The sequence below is a fragment of the Pteronotus mesoamericanus genome, unplaced genomic scaffold (assembly GCF_021234165.1).
Source record: "Pteronotus mesoamericanus isolate MK-2021 breed Mesoamerican mustached bat unplaced genomic scaffold, CSHL_Meso_final contig_221, whole genome shotgun sequence".
Classification (NCBI taxonomy): Eukaryota; Metazoa; Chordata; class Mammalia; order Chiroptera; family Mormoopidae; genus Pteronotus; species Pteronotus mesoamericanus.
Window position 1 is genome coordinate 19,750,380 of NW_026555092.1, and position 18,274 is coordinate 19,768,653.

The 18,274-nt window shown below is 37.4% G+C and overlaps 1 protein-coding gene across 7 annotated transcripts in view; it reads left to right on the forward strand.

The window, feature by feature from the left end:
• The window catches only part of MAST2 (microtubule associated serine/threonine kinase 2), a 185,095-nt gene that overhangs the window by 21,813 nt on the left and 145,008 nt on the right, over positions 1-18,274 (forward strand). For all 7 annotated transcript variants that reach the window (XM_054572148.1, XM_054572154.1, XM_054572150.1 and 4 more), the window contains exons 2-3: positions 1,275-1,422; positions 4,708-4,850. In XM_054572148.1, the coding sequence (XP_054428123.1) occupies positions 1,275-1,422; positions 4,708-4,850 (291 nt within the window). The remainder of the gene's footprint in view (positions 1-1,274; positions 1,423-4,707; positions 4,851-18,274) is intronic.

An 18,274-nucleotide genomic window follows, 5' to 3' on the forward strand; every position in this document is an offset into this window, starting at 1 on the left:
GAGAAACATCTACATGAGAGAGAAACATTGATTGGCTGCCTGTCTGCGTCCTGACTGGGGACCAAACCTGCAGCTCAGATATGTGCGCTGATGGGGAATTGAAATGGCGACCTTTCACTTTGCAGGATGACACCCAACCAACTGAGCCACACTGGTCAGGGCTTGGTTTTTGTTCCTTTGCAGGCTAAGACTAATCATTCATCTATCCTCTGTGGAAGTCTCCGAGTCAAGTGCTGGCTCTCCTATGGGATGGGACCTTTGCGTCTCTGTATTGCCTTCAAGTAGGATATTACTCTATCTTGGTATCTTTCAAGGCCTTCTTATTTTCCTCTATCCAAATTTACTTTCTGTGAGTGGCCAGGCCTTTTTTGTGGGTTACTAGCATTAGTGCCCAAACCCTGCTTCCATCCATGGTTTCTTCTTGATGGATAGGTACTATTTCATTCATAACACACCAAATAGTGGGAGATAGGCTGCTCCCTTGCTGCCTTCTCTTTTTGTATTAACTTCTACTTCCAGTTCTTCTTTCTTACTGCTCACATCAATTGCTTTAATGATATAGTGACTAAATATCCCCCTTTATCCTTTTATCCATTTATTAACAATTAAAAATATTTCCTTCTATTGTTATTTTTCTTCATCAACTTCACTTTTCTCTTTATGCTTGGTAATTTGTAAATTATATTTCAGATAGCCACCACCAACCAACATTAGTGCTTTCCCATGTTTGTGAACCTACCAATCACAGTATATGACCTTAGAGGGCTTTAAAAAAATTGTTTCTCAAGGAGGTAGACATTTTTCCATTTTTTATCCCTGTGGCTTCTAGCATTGGCTATGGTACCAGTTACTTGAGTCTTGTTCAAGGGGCTGGTAGCACAGATTTCAGGTATTCTCCTTATGCTTCTCATTTTGCTTTAGTACTGTCTTTCTTTTGAAAAAAAAAATATTTATTTATTTATAGAAAGAGGAGAAGGGAGGGAGAAAGAGGAGAGAAACATTGATGTGTGAGGGAAACATTGATTAGTTGCCTCTTGCATGCCCTCAACTGGGGACCAGAGCTGCAGCCCAAGCATGTGCCCTGACTGGGAATTGAACTGGCTACCTTTCACTCTGTGGGATGATACTCAACGAACTGAGCTATGCTGGTTAGGTCTGTCTTAGTACTTTCTACATCAGTTCGTTGTGCTATTGTAGAGATGTTTAAGGTAAAGTTCTTAGACACTTTCAGAGAAGGCATTAAAGACTTATGTTTTATTTTTTTCTCCTTGAAGGATGTGATACCTGGACTTAGTCCCCTGCTGTTCAGGAAGCTCAGTAATCCTGACATATTTTCATCCACTGGAAAAACTAAACTCCAACGACAACTTAGTCAGGATGACTGTAAGTTATGGAGAGGAAGCCTGGCCAGTTCTTTGTCAGGTAAGTACCTAATTTTGTTTTTTAAAAAATGTGGGATTGTGTTGTGAACATTTAAAGGTTTACCAATTGAATTGGTATTTTAAAAAAAAGTATTGATTTTAGAGAGACAAAGGAAGGCAAAGGGAGAGAGAAAGATTGATTTATGGTTCCACTTACTTATGTTTTCATTGGTTGACCCTTGTATGTACCCTGACTGGGGGTTGAACCCACAGTGTTTTTGGTGTATGGGACCATATCCCAACCAACTGAGCCTTCTGGCCAGGGCTCCACTAAAGTCTTTATCTCCTAATTTAGCAGGTATAAAGCAGTATGTATGTGAAACTAATAATGGAACCCAACTTCACTCTTATGGCCTAAAAAAGTAAATTCTTCAGGAATTTTTATTTATTTATTGGTTTGCAACTCTCTATACTTCCATGTTATAAGTAATAAAAATATATGTAGATTAAACCATAGTAGCCCCTTTCATCACCCAGCTTCACATTCATTAGAACTTTCTTCACTTAACTGCTTACTGCTTTGTCCTTCACTTTTAACATTGTAGCCTTCTTCACTATCTTGATCATCTTCTCCAAAGATTTTGATCTTTTTCCATCAGCAACATTTCTTCAATAAAGTGAGAAAAGCTTCTTGGCTTCTGGATTTTCTGGTTCATAGATAAGGATCATCTGACATAATATTTTAGCCAGATGGTAGTCTTGGGCTTTTTCTGCTTTCAGGAACCTGGGCTTCAGCTGAGAGAGGGTGGAGTGGGCTAGAGTGATGTGAGGAGAGACTGAGGTTTGTGGCTCTGGGGACAGAGCTGAAGGTCCAGCTGCCAGGTTACTGTGCTGCGCCTGTCTCCTTCACCACAAATGCCATTTTTCTTCAAGGAATTTTTAAATGGCTTGAAATTCTTATTCTGACACTCACTGAATTCATAGTTTAGTAGGGTAAGCATTAAAGAGCTTTCATAGGATGTGATAAACCCTTCCATAGGGCAAGACTAGGGGTGGGGATGTGTGATCCATTCAGGCTCTCCAGAGGGACATTTTAAAAAACCTGAGACTCATGGTTATAGGTGTAAGGCTCATCATGGATGGTATGTATGAGAGGAGGAATGAAGTAAATGGGGACTCCTTTGAAAGGCTAAAGGTTATATCTGTACATGTTCTGTGTATGTTAAGAGCAAAAAGAATCTCCTCAAGCTGCAACAAGAGCGGCTAAGAGGCTGATGGCCTGAACTTGGCTTTTGTAATAGTTGTAAAGACACTGGAAGTAAGACAGACATTTCAGTTTTCCCTGAAAGATCTTAGTTTGAATGAGGTTGATGACTGAAGGAGACAAGTAGATGTTTGTGAGAATTAGTTGGAAAGACGTGGGGGCACTATACATGAAATACATATAGTAAATGTTATCAGTAGTCTGTGTCGCCATGTTCTGCAGTATGTTTACATAAATATTCAGGTTGTTTTCCTTTGTGTGAATTCCTAGGCACTGAGCCTTCTTTTAGTCACTCTTTGGGGTGCAGAATTTATTCCTCTGGGATTTTGTCTTCCTGAGTAAAATTTGAGACGTGATCCAAAATTTCAGTGCAAAAGCCCATTGACAGTAGTTTCTTTCAACTATTACTTTTCTTGGTGTCACAGGGGCTGACTGTGACATATCTGAGGTCTTGATGGAGGCAGGTTTCTGTCTCAGGTGAAGGCACCTGAGAACTTCGTATGCAGATGCTCCACCTGGCATTAATTTTCTCTCTTCAGGATGGCCAAGGATCCGAGGATGTCCTATTTGCAAGTCATCCTGGTGCTGCATCTGCCCAACGTTTACAACCGGCTGGGTTGCACATGTCTGGAGCTTGGCCCTCCAAGGCTCTGACACCCTGGCAGATACTGTAGGAGAAAGGGGAAAGTCCTTAATTTTACTTCCTTCTGTTTCCCTTCACACCACTTATATATATATATATTATATAATGCCATTATACTTAAACATACATTTAAAAATTTATGTAAATATACCCAAATGTTTTTATTTTAAAAATAAGAATTGGGATGATATACTACATACTTTCTGCTTTTTTCACTCAGCAAGAAATGTTGAACATTCTTCTTTTGACTACATGTTGAGCACTTCATTATTTTTATCGGGTTAAGAGTTTCATTATATGGAGATATTATCATTTCTTTAACTTGTAATGAACATTTACCTTATTTCTAATATTATTATGGTGAGAATTGCTAGGGTGAACATTCTGGTCTACTATTTTTTTCTTTATACTATATTTCTACAAGTGGCATGCTGGGTCCAAACACATTCAAGGTAAAATTTTAATAAGTTTTGCTGAATTGTCCTTTAAATAAGTTTTATCACATTTTATTTGTAATAAAAACATATGTAGTAGAAAAACCAACTCAGAACTTTCTTTTGCTCATATCTTTATTGTAGTGGGTATTTCCATGATGAACAGGATTTTTCCAGGAAGAGGAAGGGTTTCCAAGTGAATTGGATAATCAGGATAAAGCCAGGTGTAGGTGCAAGGCATAATATTGAAGTTCAGTGAGGGAATGGGTTTGGAACTCTAGAAGGAGATGAGGCCAGTAAAAGAATCTGGATTTACGGAGGATCCTTTTAGTATTTTTAAAGTTTGGCTTAATTCTTTAAACAGTAATGAGTCTTTAGAAGTTTTTAAGGAACGGAAAGACATGATCCCATTTGTTTTGGTTAGATCACTACCAACAATGTGAAGAATGGTGTGAAGGAAGGGATTGAAATGGGACTTGTATCTCAGAAGGTCATTGCAATTCTAGATATTCAGTCTTTATTAGATGACTTTCTTGTAGTCTTTCAATGGGATTAAGGTAGCCAGTCCTGGGTGAATACATGGAGTCTTGTGAGAGCAGTATAGATTCAGTGTTTGTCTTCTGGAAACCTAAGGGCCAAACTTGTCTAGGAGAATCTGTCAGCTCCACTTGTGTTGCATTGAGTTGGTGAGAAACTAAGTAGGATGGAAGAGATTGGAAAACTCCTACCTTGCTAGGTTGGGTCTCAGGGTAGGGGGTAGGGAGTAGCATGGTGGTGGATATTATAGAAAATTTTTAAATAGTTCACTTCAGTATTGCATTTGGAATTCTCACCAGCACCAAGATGGCTGGAATTTTTTCAAGGGCTACAGCTTCTGAAGTGAATATGGAAGAACTTTACTTTGTTTTAAATCAATATACTTTTATTCACTTGATATCATTGTATTTTTTCATCAACTAATTAATACATAATTACAAGTATATTTTCCAAACCTTGTGTTTGAAGGTAAGCAGCTGCTTCCCTTGTCCAGCAGTGTACATAGCAGCGTGGGACAGGTGACTTGGCAGTCTTCAGGAGAAGCATCAAACCTGGTTCGAATGAGGAACCAGTCCCTTGGACAGTCTGCGCCTTCTCTTACTGCTGGCTTGGTAAGTGTTAATAAAGATGGTCTCTTTATGAAAAAGTCCTTGATTGTCATTTGTCATTGACACATCAATTGTTTTCCTTTTTAGGATTTGGGTAGTTTACTTTCTCAAAGTGAAGAATAGAAAAAGAATTAATTTGAATATATTCTAATTGTTCTCTTATTTATCACTGATACTAATTATGTACTGAGAATTATAAAAAAGATTCAGTATTATTGTAACTTTAATGAATACATTTCCTGGGAAAGAGTTGTCTTACAGAAATGATTCTAAATTTTGTCAAGTCATGTTGCTTCTGTGTATAGCTCTGTGGTATACTTGTTTAGTATATGAGGATAGGCAACACTTTATGCGCACAGTGGGAATTTTAGTATATACTGAATGAAAGAATGAGCTTTTTCTTTGTCTCAGCTTTGTCTGATAGGACCTAACAAAGGTTAAACTGCGTAGTCTTGGCAGGTTGTTTTCTGCCTGTGATTGCATCTTGTATCCTTTTACCCTCAGTGGCCCTGTGTCTTTATTTACCACACTCATTGACTTTGTGCTAATCTCACTTTCTTCTCTATCCACAGAACAAGGCACACTAGTATTTGTAGGGTACAATAACAGAAGCTTGTTTGCATTAAAATATGGTCTGATCTACTCTTTGGGAGTATAAGTCTTTGGGTTGGCATATGTGGAGTAGAAAGCTCTGTTCATCTGTTTATTCTGGGAAGTTGGAATAAACTTCTTCTTACAGTATAGGTAGGAAGTTAATTTTTGGACCAAAAGATTTCCTTATATGTCCTGAAGTTTGTGACTCTTAGGCCACAGAGAGAATCAGGATAAGAAACTTACCCCTTTCTCCAACTTTTTATTTTAAACATCTCAAACCTACAGAAGAATGGAAAGAATGGTACAGCGAATACCCATAAAAGCTTGCTTAGATTGAGCAATTAGGTTTTAACTTCATATTTTGCTTCTTTTTATCTTTGTATATGTATATAACTTTTTTCCTGAAACATTACGATGCCCCACCCTTAAGTCTTTCTCCCAAGATCAAGGACAGTCTCCTAAATAACTACACTATATGATCAGATCCAAGAAATTTAATTTCAATTTAATAATAGTATTTAACATAGGGACCATTTTCAGATTTCTCTACTTGTTCTTAACATGTCTATTAAAGCCCATCTTTCCTCCCCCACCTTTTAACCTGTGGAACTTAAAAAATATAGCTCCATGTTCCATCACAGAGATTTTGATGTAGTAGTTATGGCATGGCCCCAGGCATCTGTATTTTCTTTAGAGTATTATACTGGATTCTAACATGCACCCTTTTGAGAACTATTGCCACTAAGGTAAAGCTGAATGTTTTATTTTAAGAGTTTCATGTTCTACCAAGCTGGAGCCAGGGTCAGAATGTTTCGTTTTAAGGTGTTGTGTTGCAGAGGGAATTCCTGGACTGAGGCTACTGGACCCTTAGTCTAGACCAGAGGTCCCCAACCTCTGGACGGTGGACTGGTACTGATTCAGGTCTGTTAGGAACTGGGCTGCACAACAGGAGGTGAGCTGGGGTGTAATGCACTTGAATCATTCCAAAACCAGCCCTACCTTCTCCTGATCCGTGGAAAAATTGTCTTCCATGACACTGGTCCCTGGTGCCAAAAAGGATGGGGACTGCTGGTCTAGAGCAACTGAATAGAATATTCCTGAATTACTTTAAAAAAGAAAAACCTTACTGAGATATAATTCACATATCATACATAGAATTCATCCATTTAAACTGTACAATTCAGTGATTTTTAGTATATTCACATACATGTGCAGCCATCCCTATTAGTCCGTGTTAAACATTTTCATCACTTCAGAAAGAATCTATGTATCCTTTAGCTGCTGCCTTCTTTATCCTCTCAACTTCTCCAGCCCTATGTAACCACTAATCTACTTTCTGTCTCCGTAGATTTGCCTATTCTGTACATTTTATAGAAATTGAATCATATAGTATGTGTGTCTTTTTCGTCTGGCTTCTCTTATTTAGCATGTTTCTGGCTGTGACATTTCTGAAAAATCTGTCCTACAGTGTAATCTTGTTTGTGAATAGTTATGGCTATAGGAAGTCTGTCCAGAAGGTATCTAGTCATGTAATATGAAAAATAGAGACATATATTGAAGAAGATACAAGATACAAGAAACATTGTACGTAAGACAACGACACCTCAGTCCCCTTCAAAGTAGCCACCTTGGGTCTTTACACAGTTCTCCCAATTGCTGTCAGCTGCCCTATTATATTTTCCTGAATCTCAACAGTCTGGAACATTTTCCCTTTCAAAGGTGATTTTAGTTTTGGGAAAAGTCAGAAGTTGCAGGGCTTCAGATCTGGGTGGAGCTGAGTTACCTGGGTGATTTGATGTTTCACCAAAAAACTGCACGAGACATGATGCATGAATGGGCATGTTATTATGAAGCTGCCAATCACCAGTTGCCCATAGCTGTAGCCTTCTGAATCATCTGAATAGTTTTTGTGGAGGAATGTTCAAGCTTAATGCAAAATTTGATGTGGATTTGTTGTCCACTCACTCAGTCATTTTGAATGCGATGGTCACACAGCACACATGCTCACTCAGTGGTGCCTACTGCCCCCACTGACTAGTACAGTGAAGTTGTCATTGTTCATGCTTGTACATTCCAGTCCACTGTCCTTGGCTGCCAGGTTACATCAATATCATGTAAACTGTTCTGGATCTATTAACAACGGCTGAGCTTTTTCAACACAGACCTCTTACGTAGTACATACATCCAGCCTCCAAATAATTTTTGGGTCAACGAGATTCACGTGTAACAAAACAATGGATTTTTAAATAAAAAATAACTTTTAATGAAATGTTGATTACGACTTAAAAAGTAACCGGAAGGGGGACAGGAATTGTGCTGTATATAATTATTGGGGAGATAACTTGCAGGAAGCTAGACTTGACTGGAGTTTGAAGGATGGATAGCTAAAAGCCTTAATGTAGCAAGTATTTTCATTTTGAGTGCATCTAAATGATGTATTTATGAAGAGGTTTTTAAAAAAATGAACTTCTTGGATATCTTGGATAAAGACATAGAAGAAATGCTTATTACGTATGCTGATGCCACATTTCCCAAGTCGAATAATAAATTCACTGAGAGCCTCAGAGACAGAACTGATGGTTCAGGAAGAACCAGCAAAATGAGATTTAATAGAGAGAAATATAAATTTTGAAAAATTACAGTCAAGTTCCAAGACACTTTCATCACCCTAAAAGAAAAACCTCTGTCCATTAAGAAGTCACTCCCCATCTCACCTCTTAACCCTGACAACTGCCAGTTTGTATTCTCTCTTTCCAGATTACCTATTCTGGATATTTCATATAAATGGAATTATATAACATGTGCCTTTGTGCCTGGCTTCTGTCAGTTAGCATAATGTTTTTGAGGTTTATCCATATTGTACCATGTATTAATACTGTATTCTTTTTTACGGCACAATAGTATCCCATTGTAGGGATGTACCACATTTTGTTCATCATTTTGTTCATTATTCACATCATGTCATTTGTTGATGGACATTTGGATTGTTTCTACCTTTTGGCTATTGTGAATAGTGTTGCTATGAGTGCTATTATAAATAGTGTTTCTGTGAGAGTTCATGTACAGAATATTTTTGAGTTCCTGCTTTGAGTTCTTTTGGGTATATACCTAGGAGTATAGTTGCTGAGTCACATGGTAATTATGTGTGTAACTTTTTGAGGAAAGACTAAACTGTTTTTCCACAATAGCTACATCATTTTCCATTCTTATCAGCAATGTCTGAGGTTTTCAGTTTTTCTCCATCTTCATTAATACTTGTTATTTTCTGTTTTTTTAAAAAAATTATAACCATCTCAGTGGGTGTTAAGTGGTATCACATTATGACTTTGATTATTATTGTATTTTTAATTTAATAATATTTAAGAATTCTTTTTTGAGATGGCATATATGATTTTAAAGGAATTAAAAATCCAAGATACTATTTAGAACCTTTTCCTGTCATTCTTAACTTCTGATTATTCTTTAATTTCCACATACGACTTCAAAGAGAAGCACCCATAGATATTTGCTTTACCTATTTCTGTATTATAGATTCCAAATTCAGCAACTTCCCCTTTCAGTCCTACCTTTCTGTAGCTGTAACTTTGCATTTTCCACTGTGAGAATTGGAGATGTCTATATCTGTGTCTTAATTAGTTTTATTGAAGTATGATTTATAAGGAATAAAGTTTATCCATTTTAAGTGTACAGTGTGGATGAGTTTTCACAGATGTACACAGTTGTGTCATAACCATTACGGTCATGATGTAGATATAGAAAATTACAGCATAGAAATTTGTCACCCCAAAATGTTCTGTGTGTCCTGTTTTCTCTGTAGCACCCCAGCCCCTGGCAGCGACTGATATGCTTTCTGTAATTCTGGTTTTTGTCTTTTCCAGAATTTCATATAAATTGAATCATATAGTATATAATCTTTTGTGTTTGACTTCTTTCACTTAGAGTAATGGTTTTAAGATTCATCCATGTTGTTTTACATAATAATTCTTTTTATTGCTGGAAGAATTCCACTGACATGAGTATATCAGACTTTGTTAAGTCATTCACCAGTTGATCATTTGCATTGTTTCTAATTTTGCCTGTTATGAAGAAAGCTGCTAAGAAAATTTGCATGCAAGTATCTATGTGGACATATGCTTTCATTTCTGCTGGGTTAACACCTAAGAATAAGATTGCTGGGATGTATGGTAAACGTATGTTCATGTTTATAAGAAACTGCCAAATTTTTCCTTCATGGCATTTTTGCATATCTGCCAGTAATTGCTCTTCATCCTTTTCAGTACTAGGTATTATCATTTTAATTTTAGCCATCTTAGTGGGTATGGGGGTATGATAGAGTGATTTTTATTTGCATATCCCTGATGACTAAGGAGGTTGAATTACTTTTTATGTGCTTATTGGCATTCATATATATTTGATGATTAAGTATCTGTTCATATCTTTGGTTTGTTAAAAAATTTTAGTTTTTCTTGTTATTGTTGAGTCTTAAGAGTTCTTTGTATATTATGGGTAAAAGTTATGTATCAGATATATGCTTTCTAAATATTTTCTTCTTCTCTGTGGCTCACATTTTCATATTCTTACCAGAGTTTTCTCCAAAAATCAATATAGAAAAAAATAGGTGAAGATTACTTATATTTCCCTATACTAACAATGGACAATTACAAATTGAAGTTTAAAATAATTAAAGATAAATTTAAGAAATCATTTGCAAGACTAGTACATTTTAAACTACCAAACATTACTGAAAGAAATTGAAGAAAACCTAACAAACTGAAGTAGGAGGAATCACCACACCTGATTCTATAACTTTCTGTAAAGGTATAGTAATCAAGACAGTGTGATGTTGTAAGAATAGACACAGAGACTACTGGAACAGAGTAGAAAGCCCAGCAATAGACAAATGTGCCTGGGAAATAGACAAATTTAATGGGAAAAAGATAGTCTTTTCAACAATGAATGTTGACCCTTACCTCATGCTACTTATAAAAATTAACTTGAAAGTGGATAATTGACCAAATATAAGAGCTAAAATCATAAAACATGTAGGAGAAAACAAAATTTTTATCATTTTGGTTGAGGCAAAAGTTTCAAAGAACACAAAAAGAATAAGCCATAAGAGGAAGAAAATTGACCTCATTAAAAAGAAAAATTTGGGGGATAGGGACAAATTGAAGTGTGTCTATGGGGGATGGAATGGTGAGTGTTAAGCAACACTGTTAAACTATTAAAGAGGTATTACAGATTTTGTTGATTTTTTAAAAATTAAATATCACTACCTTCTTTAGAGATAGAAATCCAAAAGTCATGAAAAGTGATATTTGAAAAAACTCCTATGGGCTTATCTATTAATCTCTACTTTTTTCACCACCTACTCAAGACAATATATTAGAGCGAAATTATTGTAAGTGTATATGACTTTATATAAGAAGTAAATACTAGAGCTCAGGCTGTGGACCTCTGTTTCATATCCTTTCCTACCACTTAGTAATCACATAACCCTAGGGAAGTCAATCAGTCTCTTGAATCTTCTGTTTTCTCATTGTTATAATAAAGATAATTACAAGGCTCTACTCCTAGAGTTATTAGGACAAAATGAGACAATTCGTGTAAAAATAACATAGTTCCAGAATTTGTTTAATGAACTAAATGATAATCATTTTTTGCATGCCTTTAGGTACTTTGTTTAGTAATAGTGTCAACTACTTACAACATAGTTTATATTCATGAAAAACTGCTGGATTAGATAAAAGAGAATGAAGAAAAAACAATGCATTTCAGTTTTCTACTTTTAGTGATAGATTGTTATACCTTTAATTGGAACTGGCATATAGAGAAAGAAACAGGTTTGGGAGAAGGAGTTAATGAATTTTTAATGATAGGTCATCTGTTGTAGATATCCTATTAAAAATACTTTTTTGAGATGAAATTCAAGTAACATAAAGTGAATTATTTTAAAGTAAATAGTTCAGTGGCATTTAGTACATTCACAATGTTGTATAACCACCACTTTATCCAGTTGTAAAAAATTTACATCACCCCAAAGTAAAACTCCTTACCCATTTAGTCCTCTGCCCCTTCCCCTCTCCACCGAGCCTCTGGTAACCACCAATATGCTTTCTGTCTTGGTTGATTTATCTGTTCTAGATATTTCATATAAATGGAATCATACAATATGTGACTATTTGTGTCTGACATTTCTTTTTGCATAATGTTTGGATGGTCACCCACTTTCAACTATGTATCAGTACTTCATTACTTCTTGTGACTAAATAATATCTCATTGTGTATATATATATAACAAAATTTGTTTATCCATTAGTCTGTTGATGGAAATTTGGGTTGTTTATAACTTTTGGCTGTTGTGAATAGTGCTGCTCTGACCATGTGTATACATGTACATGTTTGAGTACCTCTTTTCAATTCTTTTGTTTATATATCAAGGGTGGAATTGAGGGGTCACATAGTAAGTCTGTCTTTAAATTTTTAAGGAATTGCAAACTGTTTTCCACAGTAGCTGCACCATTTTACATTCTCACCAGCAATGTACCAGTGTTTCAATTTCTCTACATACTTGCTAACATTTGCTATTTTTTGTTTTTAAAAAGCTATTTTTTTATTATAGTATCCTGATGAGTGTGAAGTGGTATCTTGTGGTTTTGATTCGCATTTCCCTAATGAATAATAATGTTGAGCATTTTTAAAATATTTTATTTATTTTTAGAGACAAAGGAAGGGAGGAAGAAAGAGAGGAAGAGAAACTTTGATGTGAGAGAGAAACATTGATTGGTTGCCTCTCACACATGCCCTGACTGGGGACCAAACCTGCAACCTGGCATGTCCCCTGACCAGGAATTGAACTGGCAACCTTTCAGTTTATGGAACTTCACTCCAGCCAATGGAGGCACACTGGGCAGGGCGAGCGTCATTTTATATGTGCCTCTTTTTTTCCCCCCATTTTATATATCTTCTCCAAAGAAATATTCATTCAAGTTCTTTGCCCTTTAAAAATTGTTTGGGACTTCTGGTCAACATGGTGGTGTAGGTAAATGTGGTACTTGTATCATCCCACAATTAATCCTAATTACAACTAAACTACAGAACAACTATCATTCAGAACCACCAGAAATCTAGCTGAACATAAGTCCTGCAACTAAGGATATAAAGAAGAAGCCACAGCTAGACTGGTAGGATGGGACAGACTGGTGGTCCCAACTCCCATATGTGGTGGGTAAGAATCAGGAGGGATATCTCTATTGTGGAGGTCCCCTCTGAGGAGTGAGTGGTCCTAGCCTCCACATTAGGTCCCCCAACCCAGCTTTCCACTTCCAGGACTAGAAGTGCCCATTACTCTGGCTATAAAAACTAGTGGGGATTGTGGCCGAGTGAAACAGAGGGTTTCTAGAGTCCTAAGTGTTCCTCTTAAAGGGCCCTCACATAGACTTAATTGGACTCACTTTCTCTGAACTCCAGTGCTGGTGCAGTAGCTTGAAAGGCACTAAGGACATGCAGGAGGAACTGAATTGTCTGGCACCTGGGAAAGAGCTGGAGGGTAAACTTTCTTCCAGACAGAAGAGCTGGCAGAGGTCATAGTTCCTTTTCTGAGCTCTCCCTCAACAGAGCTGGCAGGGAGGCTCCATATGAGCACTAGGTATGCATACTGGAGTGTTGCTAATCCATGGAACTCTCAAAGGACAGAACTATGGAATGATTGTATTCCCTATGAATTTACATTTACATCTGTCTTTCGGATTCCATGAGTTTACATCAACAGCTGCAATTCCAGTCCAAATGAGGGTTCACTTTATTTTTTTACCTTTTTATATTTGTAACTTTCTTTTTAGACTGTGAGAAATGTGGCTTCTATTATCTTTAATGGTTTTACTTATTTTACCCATCTCTTTGTATGTTCCCAGTTTCATCTCCCCTGCTACCTCCCATCTCTCACCCATGTAGAAACTAATTTCATCCTTATCTAGCTTTGCCCTGTTGTCCTGGGGTGCCTAATTCCAAGAACTATGTCCTTATTGTCTTGGTCGATATCACTGTGCCACTTAGGCCCCATGCCACTGCCCTTGTACTTCATTCAGCTTTATCACCACATACCTAGCTGCCCCCGTAAGGATGCCCTCCTCACCCTGATCAAGCTCTGAGATCCTGTATTGTGTTTCAGTCCTATATGGACATATGAGAGGGGACCCAAAAAACCCAGAATTATCTTCTGGAGGGCAGGCCCCCTGTAATACAGGGTTCCCCACTAGATGAGTGTTCTAGGAACACGTCTGTATCAGTGTACCAGCTGGTGGTGGTATGAGCGGCTGTGTTCAGCATCAGTGGTTTTTTGAAAACTCTCTCAGCATGTTTGCCCATTTCATGATGGGTGATTTACGAGCATACCTGCCCACACTGCTGTGAGTGTTCAGCAGTTTCTAACCAAAACGATATGCCTCTGTGCCCCACCCTCCCTGTTCACCCAGTCTTGTTCTGAGCAACTTTTTTTGTTTTCCTGGATAAAAAAGTGCTTAAAGGGATAAATGTTTTGCCAATGTTGAAGAGATGAAACAAAAAATGGCAGAGGCACTAAAAGGCATCAAAATTGATGAGTTCAGAAAACTGTCTTGAGTAGTGGGAAAAAAGTCCTGATAGGTGTATTGCATCAAAAGGAAAGTACTTTGAAGATGACTGAATTTTAAACATGTAAGAATAAATACGCAATTTTTAATAAATAAATTCTGGATTTTGTTTTTTGGGGGTCCCCCTCATCAACCTCTCTCAGCTGCTTCAGGCTCAGACACCAACTCTTGGCCATTACAGCCAGCCCCACTTGATGGCTTTTGGGCTGAATTATTTGTGAAGGGGAGCCACATTGTCTTCTGAGAGACAATTAAGTTTTTTTTGACATATATTCGTAATTAAAAGTTAGTGCTTTCTAAGAAAAGAGAAGTTCTGATCAAGATGGCAGTGCAGGTAAATGTACTCACATCCTCCCACAGCCATATTAGAATTACAACTAAATTACAGACCAACCATCACTCCAAATTCCTGAACTCTAGCTGAATAGAAGTTCTATAACTAAGGGTATAAAGAAGAAACTACATCAAGATTGGTAGGAGAGGTGGAGGCATAGAATGGGCTTGTCCATTCCCCACATGTGGCAGTTAAAAATTGGGAGGGGAATCTAGACAATGGAGGTCCCCACTAAAGAGTAGAGGATCCTATCCCCACCTCAGGCTCCTCCAGCCCAGAGTTCAACTGCCAAGAAGGGAAGTCCTAACTTTTGGCTGTAAAAACCAGTGGGGATTTTAGCTGAGTAAGACAGAGGGCTTCTGGAGTCTCAGGCAGTTCCTCTTATAGGGCCCATGCACAGACTGACTTAGACTCACTTACTCTGAGCTCCAGCGGTGGTGCAGCAGCTTGAAAGTCACCAGGGACATAGGGAGAGGAAGTAAATTTTCTGGCTTCAGGTCTGTGGCTGGAGGGGCAGCTTTCTCCTAGACAGAAGTGTTGGCAGAGTCCATTGTTCCTTCTCTGAGCCCTACCCCACATAGTTGGCAAGCTGATACCGTATCTGAACCTGCATCAACCTGGCTATCACTGTTTATCCAGACCTGGTGATTCCCTGAAACCTTGCTCCACCCAACTTGCAGGCCAACTCAACCTGTTTCCTGTGACTCTTATATATGAATGGCCTATCTGGCTCATGCTTAAGATAAAATTTTTCAAAGAAACAGCATCTGGCCTTGGTATATAACATGTTGCACTAAGTGGCTCCAGGCCTAGCACTAGCGGCAGCTGATCTTGACTCACAGCTTGGCCTCTCCAGTGCACTTTCAAGCCCAGCACAAGTAGCAACCATCTTCATATCGCTTTGTAGCTCATGTTGTGTGTCCCCTTTTAGAACACAGATGGCAGCTGACCTTGGTCTGCACCTCCCAGAAGGCCCCCAGAGCCAATGTACCAGGGGAACAGCTTCAGCCCACATTGAAGCACCACACACCCACCTCCACTAGTAACACACTCAAGGAACAAACTCCGCAGGCACCAGAGTCCCAACGAAATAAGTCCTGCTTTGTGGAGTCGGCCCCTGCACAGCTAATCCTCCATGGTAGTCACAGCCTGTCCTTGTAGTTCATTAGCCTGGGGGTAAATCTCTTCCATTGACATGGCAACAACAATCAAGGCTCAACTACAACAGGAGGGTATACATGGACCACATGGGGATGGGGGCATACCTGGAGTGCCCACCTCCGTTGAACAGAGAGGCTGTGCCATTGGATCTTTCAACACATCTATATAAAGCCATTCTACTAAGCTTGGGAGATATAGCAGCTCTACTTAGTACATGGAAACAAACATGAGGAGGCTGCCATAATGAGGAGACAGAAAAAAAAAAAAAAAAGTCCCAAATGAAAGAATAAAATAAAACTCCAGGAAAAGAACTAAACAAAATGGAGACAAGCAATCTACTGGATGCAGAGTTTAAAACACTGGTTATGAGGATACTCAGTGAACTTAGGGGAAGAATAGATGAACTTAGAACTTCAACAAAGAGATAGGAAACAAAAACAGAATTAGAAAACATGAAAAAGAACCAGTCAGAAATGAAGACTACCTTAACTAAAATGAAGAATTTATTATAGGGAATCAACAGTAGAGTAGATGAGGCAGAGGATCAAATCAAAGGTTTGGAAGATAAGGAAGTAGAAAACACCCAATCAGCACGGCAAAAAGAAAAAAAAAACAAAACGAGGACAATGTAAGGATCCTCTGGGACAACTTCAAGTGTACCAACATTTACATCATGGAGGTGCTGGAAGGTGCAAGAAATTGAAAATCTGTTTGAAAAAATAATAACAAAACTTCCTTAACCTTGTGAAGGAAATAAACATACAAGTCCAGGAAGCACAGAGAGTCCCAAACAAGATGAAATCAAAGAGTCCCATACCAAGACACATTATAATTAAAATGACAAAGGTTAAAGACAAAGAGAGAATCTTAAAGGTAGCAAGAGAAAAGCAGGTAGTTACCTACCTGGGAGCCCCCAAAGACTGTCAGCTGATTTCTCAACAAAAACTTTGCAAGCCAAAAAGAAATAGCAAGAAATATTCAAAGTGATGAAAAGCAAGGACCTACAACCAACATCACTCTACTATGCAAAGGTATCATTTAGAATTTAAAGATGTATAAAGAGCATTTCAAACAAGAAAAAGCTAAAGGAATTCATCACCATGAAACCAGTATTACATGAATTGTTAAAGGTTCTTTAAGAAGAGCCCTTACCAGTGTGGCTTAATTGGTTGGAGTGTGATCCCATTCAATGAAAGGTTGCAGGTTTGATTCCCAGTAAGGGCAAAGGCCTAGGCTACAGTTTCCATCCCAGGTCAGTGACTCTATGGTTGTTGATGTTTCTCTGTTTCATTGATGTTTCTCTTTCCTTCTCTTTTCCTTCCTATCTCTAAAAGCAATGAAAAAAACGTCCTTGAGTGAAGAAAAAAATGGAGGAAAAACAAGATAAAATATGAATAATAATATGGCAATAAATATATATCTATCAACAGTCTAATCTAAAAACAATAAACAAGCAGAACAGAAACAGAGTCATAGATACAGAGAAAATTTGAATGGTTGCCAGATGAGAAGAGGTTTGGGGGACTGGGTGAAAAAGGTTAAGGGATTAAGATGTACAAATTGGTAGTTACAGAATAGTCACAGGAATGCAAAGTACAGCACAGGGAATATTGTCAATAATATTCTAATAAGTATGTTTGATGTTGGGTGGGTACAAAATTTGTTGGGATAAGCACTTAGTGTGTTATATAATATTCAATTACGGGGTTGTACACTGAAACTAATATAATGTATGTTACTAATTGAAAAATTAAAAAATACTTTAAGTAAAACAAAAAATGATGTTGTTTATCTTTTTCTTGTTGAACTGTAGTAGTTATTTAAACTGGATGCTACACCCTTATCCAGTATATGATTTGCAAATATTTTCCTTCATTCTATATGTGTCTTTCCAATTTCAGTATTTTATTTGATATGTACATTTTTTTAGGAAGTCAGATTTATCTATTTTTTTCTTTTGTTGCCTGTACTTTTCATCTCATATCTAAGAATTAATTATCCCTTTGCTTTCTACTATGAGATTTATGGTTTTAGTTCTTATATTTACTTCACTGATCCATTTTGAGTTAATTTTTGTATATGGTGTGAAGTAGGGGGGTCCAAATTCATTCTTTTGCATGTGGTATCCATTTGTTAGTTTAAGAGAAATAAACATCTAGAGTAAAGGAGATCAGTTTTAAAACTATAGATAAGGATTTCGAAGCTGTGGATCATACAAGAAAGTGCAGGGAACAAAAAAGAATGTAGGGAAACATGAACAATTTATTTGTGAAAGTGCAAATAGTATAAGATAGTGAAGTATTTAACTTAGTAAGAATTTTAACTTGAGAATTGCTGTACGTTCATTGCCTATTAACTTGAGACTTGCTGTATGTTCTACTCTTCTTTTTTGAAAGAGAAACATGTTTCTAATGCCACCTAGTGTCTTTTCACATGTATGAGAATAATGTTTCATAAGAGATTTTAAAATAAAAAGTTGGGAGAGTTTCATGAGTCTGAACAAGATATTAGCAGCCTCGTTGCTTATTCTTGAGCATTCTTTTAATTTTTCCTCCCTTTTTAGCTTGGATTCCATGGTCCATTAACTCTTCAGTCACTATCACAAATCTTTTGCCCCATTTTTTGTCATTCTATCTGGTAAGTCTTTCCGGGAATCTTTTGCCTTTGTGTTAGTGCAGTCTATTGAAGAAAGCCACACATGAGGCAGA